This window comes from Otolemur garnettii, unplaced genomic scaffold (genome assembly GCF_000181295.1).
Source record: "Otolemur garnettii isolate 467f Iridium unplaced genomic scaffold, OtoGar3 scaffold00367, whole genome shotgun sequence".
NCBI lineage: Eukaryota > Metazoa > Chordata > Mammalia > Primates > Galagidae > Otolemur > Otolemur garnettii.
Window position 1 is genome coordinate 84579 of NW_003852762.1, and position 11119 is coordinate 95697.

The 11119-nt window shown below is 38.6% G+C and overlaps 1 protein-coding gene across 1 annotated transcript in view; it reads left to right on the forward strand.

Annotated features, from left to right (window-relative positions):
• The window catches only part of LOC100946492 (disintegrin and metalloproteinase domain-containing protein 32-like), a gene marked incomplete at its 3' end in the record, with an annotated part of 182841 nt that overhangs the window by 46154 nt on the left and 125568 nt on the right, over window positions 1-11119 (forward strand). The window contains exons 3-4 of the mRNA XM_012813948.1: window positions 3802-3878; window positions 4435-4591. Of these exons, the coding sequence (XP_012669402.1) occupies window positions 3802-3878; window positions 4435-4591 (234 nt within the window). The remainder of the gene's footprint in view (window positions 1-3801; window positions 3879-4434; window positions 4592-11119) is intronic.

Here is an 11119-nt window from a genome sequence, read left to right on the forward strand (position 1 = left end):
GCCGGTTGAGCTATAGGCGCCAAGCCGTAGAAAGGTATTCTAAAGATTTTAAGTAGAGTGTTCTATATGTATTAACTAGGTGATTTACTATGTTGTTCAAATCTTCCGTAGATTTTGAACACTTGATTTTTATCAGTTACTGAGAGAAATTAGGTTTAAAAATCCTTTTCTAATAATTATATATTGTTCTATTTTTACTATTTTTAAATTACAGATTAATATAAGGGTACAAATGATTAGGTTACATTGTTTGTGCTTCTTAGATAAAGTTCAAGTTGTAAGTGAGCCCTCACCCAGGGGTGTGCCATGTACCCTTACATTGTGTCCCTTAGGTGAGAGCTTATCAATCTCACTCCCTCTTTCTCCTCCTCTCCCTACTTGAATTTAATTGTGTTTTTCTCTTTTGTAGGAGTGTAGTTATTTTTGTATAGGTTTCATATTAGTATTGAGTACACTGCATACTTGCTTTTCCATTCTTGTGATACTTTACTAAGAAGAATATTCAACTCCATCCAGGTTAATATAAAAGATGTAAAGTCTCCATCTTTTTAATGGCTGAGTAGTATTCCATGGTATACATATGACACAGTTTATTAATCCATTCATGAGCTGATGAGCACTTGGGTTGATTCCAGGTCTTGGAGATTGTGAACTGAGGTGCAGTGAACATTGTAATGCAAATGTCCTTATGGTAAAGTGACTTCTTTTCCTCTAGGTAGATACCTAGTAATAGGATTACAGGATCAAATGGAAAGGTTCCTTGCAGTGGTTCTCAAACTTATTAATGCCATGACCCTTTAATACAGTTCCTCATGTTGTGGTAATGTCCACACATGAGGAATGATGTCTTGGTTCCTAGGAAATATGGATTATTGCCATAGCTTCCTGAGTAATCTCCCTGCTTCCATATATCGTCCATCCTGTCAGTCAGTTCTTAATGTAATAAGTGTGATAAGAAGGTAATTTAAAATAGGGATTAGTCAAGGTCTAAAAGAGTGATTTTGAATAAATACCTGAAGAAAATGAGGAAAAAATACACATGGGTCTCTTGGGAAAGAATAAGCATTTGGATCCCAGGAAATAGAGAGTACAGAAATAGAAACACATATCAGAAATACGTGTTTTCTGATGGTGTTAGGTGACCCCTGTGAGAGGGGAAAGGGTTGTTCAACCACCAAAGGAGTCATGAACCACAAGTTGAGAACTGCTTAAAGTTTAAGGTCTTGGAGATTCTTTTCTCTGCATGTTCCACTCTATTGCTGAGACTTTCTACCATGTTTTGAATCTTCTGAATGCCTGTTTCAGTTCTTTAAGGTCTGCTATATTCTTCCTAATTATTTCTATATCCTTGGTGACTTTTTCTTTAATTTCACTTATTTATTGAGCCAGTTTTTGGCCTTCCTCTTGGATTTCTTTTACCATTGTCTTCTCAATTTCATTCATCTAATTTGCCATTCATATTCTGAATTCTATAGAATAGATGCTATGGTTATTTTCAGCTGTAGTCTTGGGAAGAGTTGATCTACTCTGATTTTTCATGTTTTTAGGGTTCTTCTGCTGATTCCTCCTCACATGTATTTTCAGTTTATTTATATATTTATTATACTTTTTAAGCTTGAATGTTAGGTCATCCTTAAATTGTTATTGGGAGATAATCTTGTTGGTGTCTCTTAGGCAGCACCTAGGGAAACCTGTTTGAAAAGTAAAACTGGTGGGCTTAAATCATATTGAGAGAGCTTAGGGTATGAAACCTGCCACTCTCTTTCACCTCTGGCCTTTCCCATACATAGCTTCCCAAAGCTCCCCTATGGGGCTGTACGGTGTGAGAGTTGGTGAGGTCTGCCTGTGCTATAACCAGGTTGGGTGGAGTGGGTTGGGGGCAGGACCTCGAGGTGACATTCCTGGAGTGCAAACAGCTCCAGGATAGTAGGCCTAACTGTTCCAGCCCAAGTGCCAGCCCCTCCCTCAAACAAATTAAAAGAGCTATGGTTTTCACTAAAGTCTCGTCCATAAGACATTGAAACACTTTGGCTTTCACCTGCAGTTGTGGGAGAAAGAGGGGGAATCTGTGTCTTGCTAACTGTTCCAGTCATTCTTCTAGCCTGGTGGGCAAACAAATGAAAAAGCCATGATTTTTCCCCAAGTCTGGGCTAAAACAGATTTGAAATGCCTTGGCTGTTGGCCCCAGTTTGGAGAGGGAGTTCTGCAGCTTGCTGTCTTCTTCTGGAGAATTTCTCAGCGCCAGGTCGCCCAAGGCTATACCCATCCCTCTCCAAGTTGGCAGGAGGGGGATTGAACCTGAACCTCCAGGGGGCCCTGCTGGGCACAAATCTCAAAGGGTAAGGAAAGTTTCCCTCTACTAGGAGGGAGGCGCAGGAGGGAGCGTGTGTTTCCAAAGTTAGTATAGTTTCACAGAGGTGAAGAGAGTGGCACCATTTTGGGCCAGGGAGGTGTTGCACTTAGGTCACAAGGCCACACAATGCAGAGGCCCCTCAGAGTTCCTGCCAGACACATTTAGGGGCAGGGCCTGTCTTTTTTTCCTCCTGTGGCCTGGTAAGGATCCCACTGGTTGCCAGTGACAGAGCAAGTGATCTCTGTAATCCTTACTTCCTGGGTTGCCGTGGGGGCTGGGGTTGGAAACCTCTTTCTTCTTTCTGGTGTCTGGGGTTGGTGTAGCCATCCCCTCCAGGCTGTCTGGGCTGGTGTAGCACTTTGACTTACCATAATGGGAAGCAGGTCTCTGTAGGGGTAGTCTGTAGGGCAACCCTGGAATGAGGAGGGGATGGGCTGGAGCCAAAATTGTTCTCTATTATGCAAGGCAGGATCGGGGCCCAGAGAAGGATATTCTAAGGTGCAGGAAAGCTGGGACTTTTGTCCTTTGTGGCCCTGTCCTGTGGGGTGATAAATCTTGTGTTTTGCTGTTTGCGGAGAGCCTCCTGGGCAGGGGAGTGGGTCCCCCTTGTCATTCTATTATGCTCTGAGCCCCTCCAGTCTGGTTCTCTCTGTAACTGTCCTCTTTTCCTTTCCTTCCTCTTTCTTGTCTTTGTCTGCATGTTTGTGTCAGTGGATTTGCTGAGCACTTTGATTTCTTCCTATGATCTATCCCTCTATTTCAACTACTAGGAGTTTGCTTCAGTCTAATTTTCCTCCTTCTGGACAAGACCTTCTAATAAAAGATGCCTGTATTTGGTCATCTTGCCAAGACACTCTATTTTTAAAATGTTGGCTTTATATATGTTTGAAGCTGTGTTATTAAATGAATACCAAAGTGGAATATTTGTATCTTCCTGGTGAATTGAAAAAGTGTTATTATTATGAAATGACCTTATATATTTGTAGTAATACTTCTTGCCATAAAGTCCACGTTTCCTGTATCAATAGCTTCAGAATCATTCTCTTAGTTTGTGTTTGCATCTAGACCTTCAATCTTCATTGTCCTTATAGTTGTGTGTGTCTCTTTTTAGCAGCATATTAGATTTTTAAAGAAATCTAGATCCACAATTTTTATCTTTTAATTGATGACCTAAATTTATATATTGAAAAAAATTGTATCTAGAACGTGAAGTAATTCTTTGGAAGCAGGATATAAAATAGTAATCCCAAATCATAACCTAAAAAGGGTAGTTAATATAATGAAAGTGGCAAATATGGGGAGGAGGCTTTTCTGAACGGCACTCATACTGATATAGACCATGGAACCTGTGAAAGATATTCAGAAGGTTTCTATCAAGTAGAGAAGTAGGAAATCACTAGAATGTTTTATAAGTACCTAAGTAACCACTTTACTTTTTTCTTTCCTAGACTCATTGTCACTATCAAGGAAATGTTGAAGGATATCCGAATTCTGTTGTAACACTTAGCACATGTTCTGGACTAAGGTTATTTATTTTCTATTATTGATTATAGACCACCACAGTTATGATATTTCGCTGCTATGACTTTGTTCTGTTTATGTTACATGTGGAGCTAGAGGACGATTCTTTTATTTTTCCTCACTATCTCCACTGATACAGGTGTTTCTAATTCCTTCAAAGTTTTAGATTTCCTGGCCTCTTTGTTCTCTTATTTTTTATTAACCATTGAAATGACAATTGAACATGTTTGACTACAAGAGTTGGAGCTACTATGTTTGAGATAGTTGAATCACTGACTTGGAAAATAGTAGAATTACTTGATCACTATAATAGTATATGCTTGTACATCTAGCAATTAATAAGGTAATTTCTGCTGCTTTTGTAACTATATAAATTAAATGGAAATTTGGTTTTCTGGATTATGGAAATCTTTTCAGAATCATCTCTAAGACAGAGTTTAGATTGAAATACTAGACTCAAAATGTCTTGTATCTTTGTTATTTTTTCTTTTGGATTTTGTGAATGTTAAATAATATAGATTTGATTAAAAATACATAAATTTTTATTTTTAATTTTACAGAGGAATATTACAATTTGAAAATGTTTCTTATGGAATTGAGCCTCTGGAATCTGCAGTTGAATTTCAGCATCTTCTTTATAAATTAGGGAAGGAAAACAATGAATTTCCAAGCATAGATAAATACCCAATGGACTATAACATTTTTATAAGTGAAAAAGTGAGTTGCATATATTTTATTGCTACTTTTAATGCAGGTGTTGCTTCTATTTATTTTTAAAATGAATATTAGCCTATTATATAGCTCTAGCAAATATTTTTTCCTTGTGAATGTCTTCATCTTTTCTTAATTTAACAATTTTCTTGAAACCTTTTCTTGCACTAATCTACTTTTTGTGACCCACTTTATTTTAGTTCTTGAGTGTTACATTCTTATTACTTTCTAAAAATTACATTGTGTATATGCAGTATAAATGTAGAAAACAATTTTTGTTTTGATATTCCTGGAAGTTATCCAATAGAAGCAATACAGTAGATCTTTCAATCTCTATATTGACCATCTCAAGTTGACCTAATTTTCATAGACCAGACATGCACCATGTGTACATGTTCAGTACAGTAGGCTTAATTCCTTATGTTGATCACTTCTGTAAGCTGTCTAGTTTGTTATGGTCCCTTGCAGGGGGGTCAAATTACAGGGGTTCTACTGTATTTATAAATGTTGCATTTATGACCAAAGGGTTAGCATTAATTAATTTATAGATGTAATTAAGATGTCATAAGCATGTATGGTCATGTGAATTGCTCAGTGCACAGCCTGTGTAACTGCCTATATTAGATCTCACAAAAGCAACTGTCAAAGAGAAAATTTTTATGTCAAGTAATATTGGCACAAATATGCAAAGTTTATATAACATATATGACAATGTTAGTTGTTCCCAACACATGTTTTCCCTATTTTTTGTCAAGGAAAAAAACCCCTCAGAATTTAGGTGGCATACAAGACTATATTTCTCAACCTCTGTTATATCTAGGTATGACTATAGGGCAAAATTATGGCTAATGACATATGAGCAGTTATAATATATATCACTTCTAGATCAAATTTTAAAGAAAAGGTTATTAGCCTCTTTTTACTTTTCCCCTTTTCTTCTGGCTGTGTGAGATATTAATACATCATGGTCCGTGGGATGAGGGTGATAAATATGTCATATGGGTAATAGCAAAAAGGTAGAATAAGCTTTTGCTCTAGAGGTATTTGCAGAACAAAACCACCAAACCTTTTCACACATATATGTGAGAGAGAAATAAACTCTAATCTGTTCAGCCACCACTCTCATGTCCTAAATAATACAGGGACTATGAAAGGTGCATGCAACACCAAAGTATTCAATGCTAGTGGCTGTATTTGTATAATTTCAAATAAATATTTGTTAACTAAATACTGAACATTTTGTTTGCCTTCTAAGATTTCTGGAGCATAATTTATAATAGTTTAGATGATGCAGTACAGTGGGTGGTGTTGGCACTCTGCTCAGATGCCTTCAGATTCCTTTCTAGTGCATTGTAACCCCTCCCCCCTTTTTGGTGGACTTCTCTTCAGATAACTATCTCTTTTGTGCAGATGGCAAGAGAACCAGAAGTCCTAGAACTAGAGACTCATATTACCTTGAGGTGATCCTTAACCAGTGTCTCACTGGTGTGAGAGAAAGAATATCTCAGTCCCTCATTGCAGGTCAGGACATCTCTGCGGCATAACTTGCACTTCACAGTTTCTTTTTGGGACTCTGGCTGAAAGCACACTATTGTGTGGCTTCCTCTTCTCTTCATCCTGCTGCTTCCACTCCTTAACTAGTGTCTCCTATGAGCACTTCCTTAATAAGTTATCTACACATGAGTCCTGTCTCAGCTCTGTCTTTGAGGGGTAACATGATTTCCCTGAAAGACTTTTATATATTTATTTTAGAATAAAATGATAATTTTATGTTTGAGCACACATATCTGCCAAGTTTCAGCTGTATTGTTTATAAAGTGGCACAGTCTGGAAATGGAAAGTAAGTAGGGAAGCTCTGGGTCCTCAGGGGTGTTGCTGTTTGTTGAGAGTTTTTATCATGAAAGTGTGCTGAATTTTATTGGATTCTTTTTCTGCGTCTACTGAGATGATCATCATATGGTCTTTGTTTTTGCTTCTGTTGATGTGGTGATCCACATTTATTGATTTATGTATGTTGAACCATCCTTACATCCCTGGGTTGAAGCCCACATGGTCATTGTGGATTATTTTTTTGATGTGCTGCTGAATTTGGTTTGCTACTATTTTATTGAGGATTTTTGCATCTATATTTATAAGGGATATTGTCTATAATTTTTTTTGTTGTTGTTGTATCCTTTTCTACTTTTGGTTTCAAGGTGATACTGGCTTCTTTAGAAGAGTTGGGGAGGATTTCCTTCTTCTTGATATTGTGGAATAATTTTTGCTTTACAGGTACCAGCTCTTCTTTGTAGGTATGGTAAAATTTGGCTGTGAATTAGTCTGGTCCTGGGCTTTCTTTTATTTTTTGAATTTTTTTTTTTATTGCTTCTTCAATCTCACTGCTCATTATTGGTGTGTGAAGGTGTTCCATTTCGTCCTAAATGAATCTTGGGAGGTTGTGTGCATTTTCAGTAATTTTTGCATTTCCTCTTTGTTTTTACATTTTGGGCCAGAGTTGGACATTGTGGTGTGGGAACCAGCAACATGAAAACTGAGGCGCTGAATCCCCATGGGGAGAACATGGTATACCATGAGTGTAGAAGCAACATGGCACTTGCTGTCTCAGCTCACTGGTCTGTGGTTACCAGAAGTGCCCGTTGGGGCTAGCAGCCTCCTGCTTTATCCTCCAGAGGTTTCCAGCTTGTTAGCAACAACAGCTTTTGAGCTCATGAGGGTAGACAGGCTCTCCAGCAGCTCAGGAGCCTGTTGACTGCTAGAGATATAATGGTTGTAGAAACAAACCTGTCCACCTACATTTTTTGCTCGTGGGGGTTGATCTCTGTCAGTATCTTGTTCTTTCCTATTCTACTCTACAATTTCTTCCTATGGAATCTCTGGTAGGTTCTGGCACTTTCCCCTTAGTTTTCGTCTAAAACTTTCCCTTCTTTCTGAGATGATCGGGTAGCTGGTGTCTATGGCCAACCATCTTGCCTCCTATATTTGCATCTTATTCTTGTTTCTTGACAGTGCATACCTACTTTTCTTACATTTTTCTTTTATGTTAGAATTTTTTTTTTTTTTTGGAAAGCCAAACATTACATCTCAGTTAACACAGACTAAAGTCAATAATATTTATTACTGGAAATGGACACAATTCTTCTGCTAGGTCTTTAGTGTTGGATATTGAGTTAATCTAGTTAAGATCCCAGAGGAATTTGGGTTTTGCTGTTTTAATGGTTTCTTTTAGTTCACTGTTGGCTCCAAACTTATGTGGTGTTACATTTTGCTTTGTGTGGAAATTGGATTGCTGTCAGGTTTATTTTTAATATCCCTACTTTTGCTTTAGTATTAGGCATTCTTTGTGAACTTGCACCACAGAGAGGATCTCTCCATGAACCTGCCTCTTGTTCTGCTGCTTGCTTGTTATTAGATGCTTTCTAGCTTGGTTGTGAGAGAGTTAGACAACATCTATATGCTTAAACCTGGAGGGTGAGGCTTTCTCACTTATCCCACTGATACCAGAATTTCATCTTCAGTAGGTTCCTTGGTCTTGGTGATTTGAAGAATGAATCCATGGACCACAGATCATTGGTAAGACAGGATTTATTTTACAGAAAAGAATACAGAGAAAAAACATCAAAGCTCCTGGCAGAGAGAAACCCAAGTGGAAAGAAAGCTCTCTCTCTCTGTCTCTCTTTTTGCCTGGGTTCTTTGTTTAGGTGTATATATTAGTCTCATGGGTCCTTTGTAGTTACATTAGGCCAGGACTTTGAATGGATACAAGTAACAAATGAATGGATACAGTCCCTTGGCCAATGGGGTAAAATGAATGAGTGCCTTAATGCATGGATACAGTTCCTTCTGCTGGGGCAAGATGAATGAACACATTAAGGAATGGATACAATCCCTTCCTCTTGGGGTAAGATGAATGAATGCCTTAATGAATGGGTACAATTCCTTCTGTTGGGGCAAAATGAATGAATGTATTAAGGAATGGAAGCAGTCCCTTCTGCTGGGGTAAGATGAATGAGTGCCTTAATGCATGGATTCAGTTCCTTCTGCTGGGGCAAGATGAATGAATGCATTAAGGAATGGATATAGTCCCTTCTGCTGAGGTAAGATGAATGAATGCCTTAATGAATGGGTACAGTCCATTCTGGAAATTGGCTAGGCCTATGATACTTACATGAAATTGGCCTAGGCCTAGGAAATGGGGGGTTCCCTGTTTAGCCCTAAGTGCAAGGGGAAGGAGACACTAAGGCCCTGGTGTCTACCCAGCTGTAGTCTGGCCCCTCTGGCTACGGGAGCCTCCTGCTTCCCCCCACCTACCCTCCAACCTCTTAACTCCAGTAAGATTAGCCCACATCACAAAATCCCTAAACCATAGGTGTTGGCATGGATGTTAAGAAAAGGGAACACTTCTACACTGCTGGTGGGAATGCAAACTAACACGTTCCTTTTGGAAAGATGTTTGGAGATCACTTAGGGATCTAAAAATAGATCTGCCATTCAATCCTGCAATTCCTCTACTAGGTATATATCCAGAAGACCTCTGCCAGCTGCCACTGCACCAAGACTGCCAGGGCAGAGGCACAGGTTCTTCTTTTAGCTTGGCTGGGATGTCACCCGCCCTATATCACTACTGCTTCTCCATCAGGAGGAGGCTTCTAATGCACTAGGCCCAGACATAATAGTTTTCTCACCTCCTTCCAAGTTTAGAGAGTTTTTTGTTTTTCTTTTTTCCCAACCACAGTGGGTCTTCATCTGTGTTTTGAAGGCAACAGTGTTTTCTGTCTTTTCTTCAGCCACTTAGAATGTCTGTTACATAGTGGAAAGATACTAGACAGTGTCTGCTGACAGAGGAACCAGCAGATTGGAGGGTAGGTAGGCGGAGGGTGTCCGGAGGAGGGCAGCAGGAGGCTTCAGTAGCTCATTTGTTACCAAGTCCTGGCCTAATGTGACTACAAAGGACCCAGCTTCTTGCATTGGTAGCTTCTTCCATCTAGGCTTGTGCTGTGGGAGAGGGTTTCTCTGGTCCCTTGTATTCCCTCAAATATTTTCAAGAATACCCAATGAGGTCTTACAGAAAAAGAGTCCTTGAATGGTTGATGACTGAATAGACAAATACGTCACTTGTGTCTTTTTTTCCAGAAGTTTAATACATTCACATGAGTTTAAACTTGTTTTTTTTTCTCCTTTTTTTCTTTTTCTTTTTTTCTTTATTAAATAATAGCTGTGTACATTAATGCAATAATGGGGTACAATGTGCTGGTTTCATATACAATTTGAAGTACTTTCATCAAACTGGTTAACATAACCTTCACTGCATTTTCTTAGTTATTGTGTTAAGACATTTATATTTTACACTTAGTAGATTTAACATGTACCCTTGTAAAATGCACCATAGGTGTAGTCCCACCAATTACCTTCCCTCCACCTATTCTCCTCCTTTCCCTCCCCTCCCTCTCCTCTTTCCCCTTCATCTTGGGCTATAATTGGGTTATAGCTTTCATATGGAAACGTAAGTGCTTATAAATTGGTTTCATAGTAGGGCTGAATACAATGGATACTTTTTCTTCCATTCTTGAGATACTTTGCTAAGAAGAATATGTTCCACCTCCATCCATGTAAGCGTAAAAAAGATAAAGTCTCCACCTGTTTTTAAGGCTGCCATAATATTCCATGGTATACATATACCACAGTTTATTAATCCATTCATGGGTTGATGGGCTTCTTCCATGACGTGGCAATTATGAATAGGGCTGCGATAAACATTCTGGTGCAAATATCTTTGTTATAATGTGTTTTTTGGTCTTTTGGATATATACCTAGTAGAGGAGTTGCAGGATCAAATGGCAGGTCTATTTTTAGACCCCTAAGTGATCGCCAAACATCTTTCCAAAAGGAACGTGTTAGTTTGCATTCCCACCAGCAGTTAGAAGTGTTCTCTTTTCTTCACATCCATGCCAACACCTATGGTTTTGGGATTTTATAATGTGGGCTAATCTTAGTGGAGTTAGATGATATCTCAAAATAGTTTTGATTTGCATTTCTCTGATGATTAAGAATGATGAACAGTTTTCATGTTTCTGTAGGCCATGTGCCTGTCTTCTTCAGAGAAGTTTCTCTTCAAGTCCCTTGCCCACCTTGAGATGGGATCACTTGTTCTTTTCTTGCTAATATGTGAGTTCTCTCTGGATTCTGGTTATTAAACCTTTGTTGGTTTGACCAATACTTGGAAGCATGCCACCTCCCAAGACTTATCCAGAATGAAGTGGAAATGTTGAACAGGCCTATATCAAGTATGAAATGGCAAACTACACAAAACCTTCCTAAAAGAAAAGCCTGGGACCAGATGGCTTCACGTCAGAATTCTACCAAACCTATATTACTCAACCTTTTCCAAAATATAGAAAAAGATGGAATACTATCCAACACATTCTATGAAGCTAACATCACCTTGATCCCCAAACCAGGAAAAGACCCAACAAGAAAAGAAAATTATAGACCAATATCATTAATGAATATTGATGCGAAAATATTCAACAAGATCCT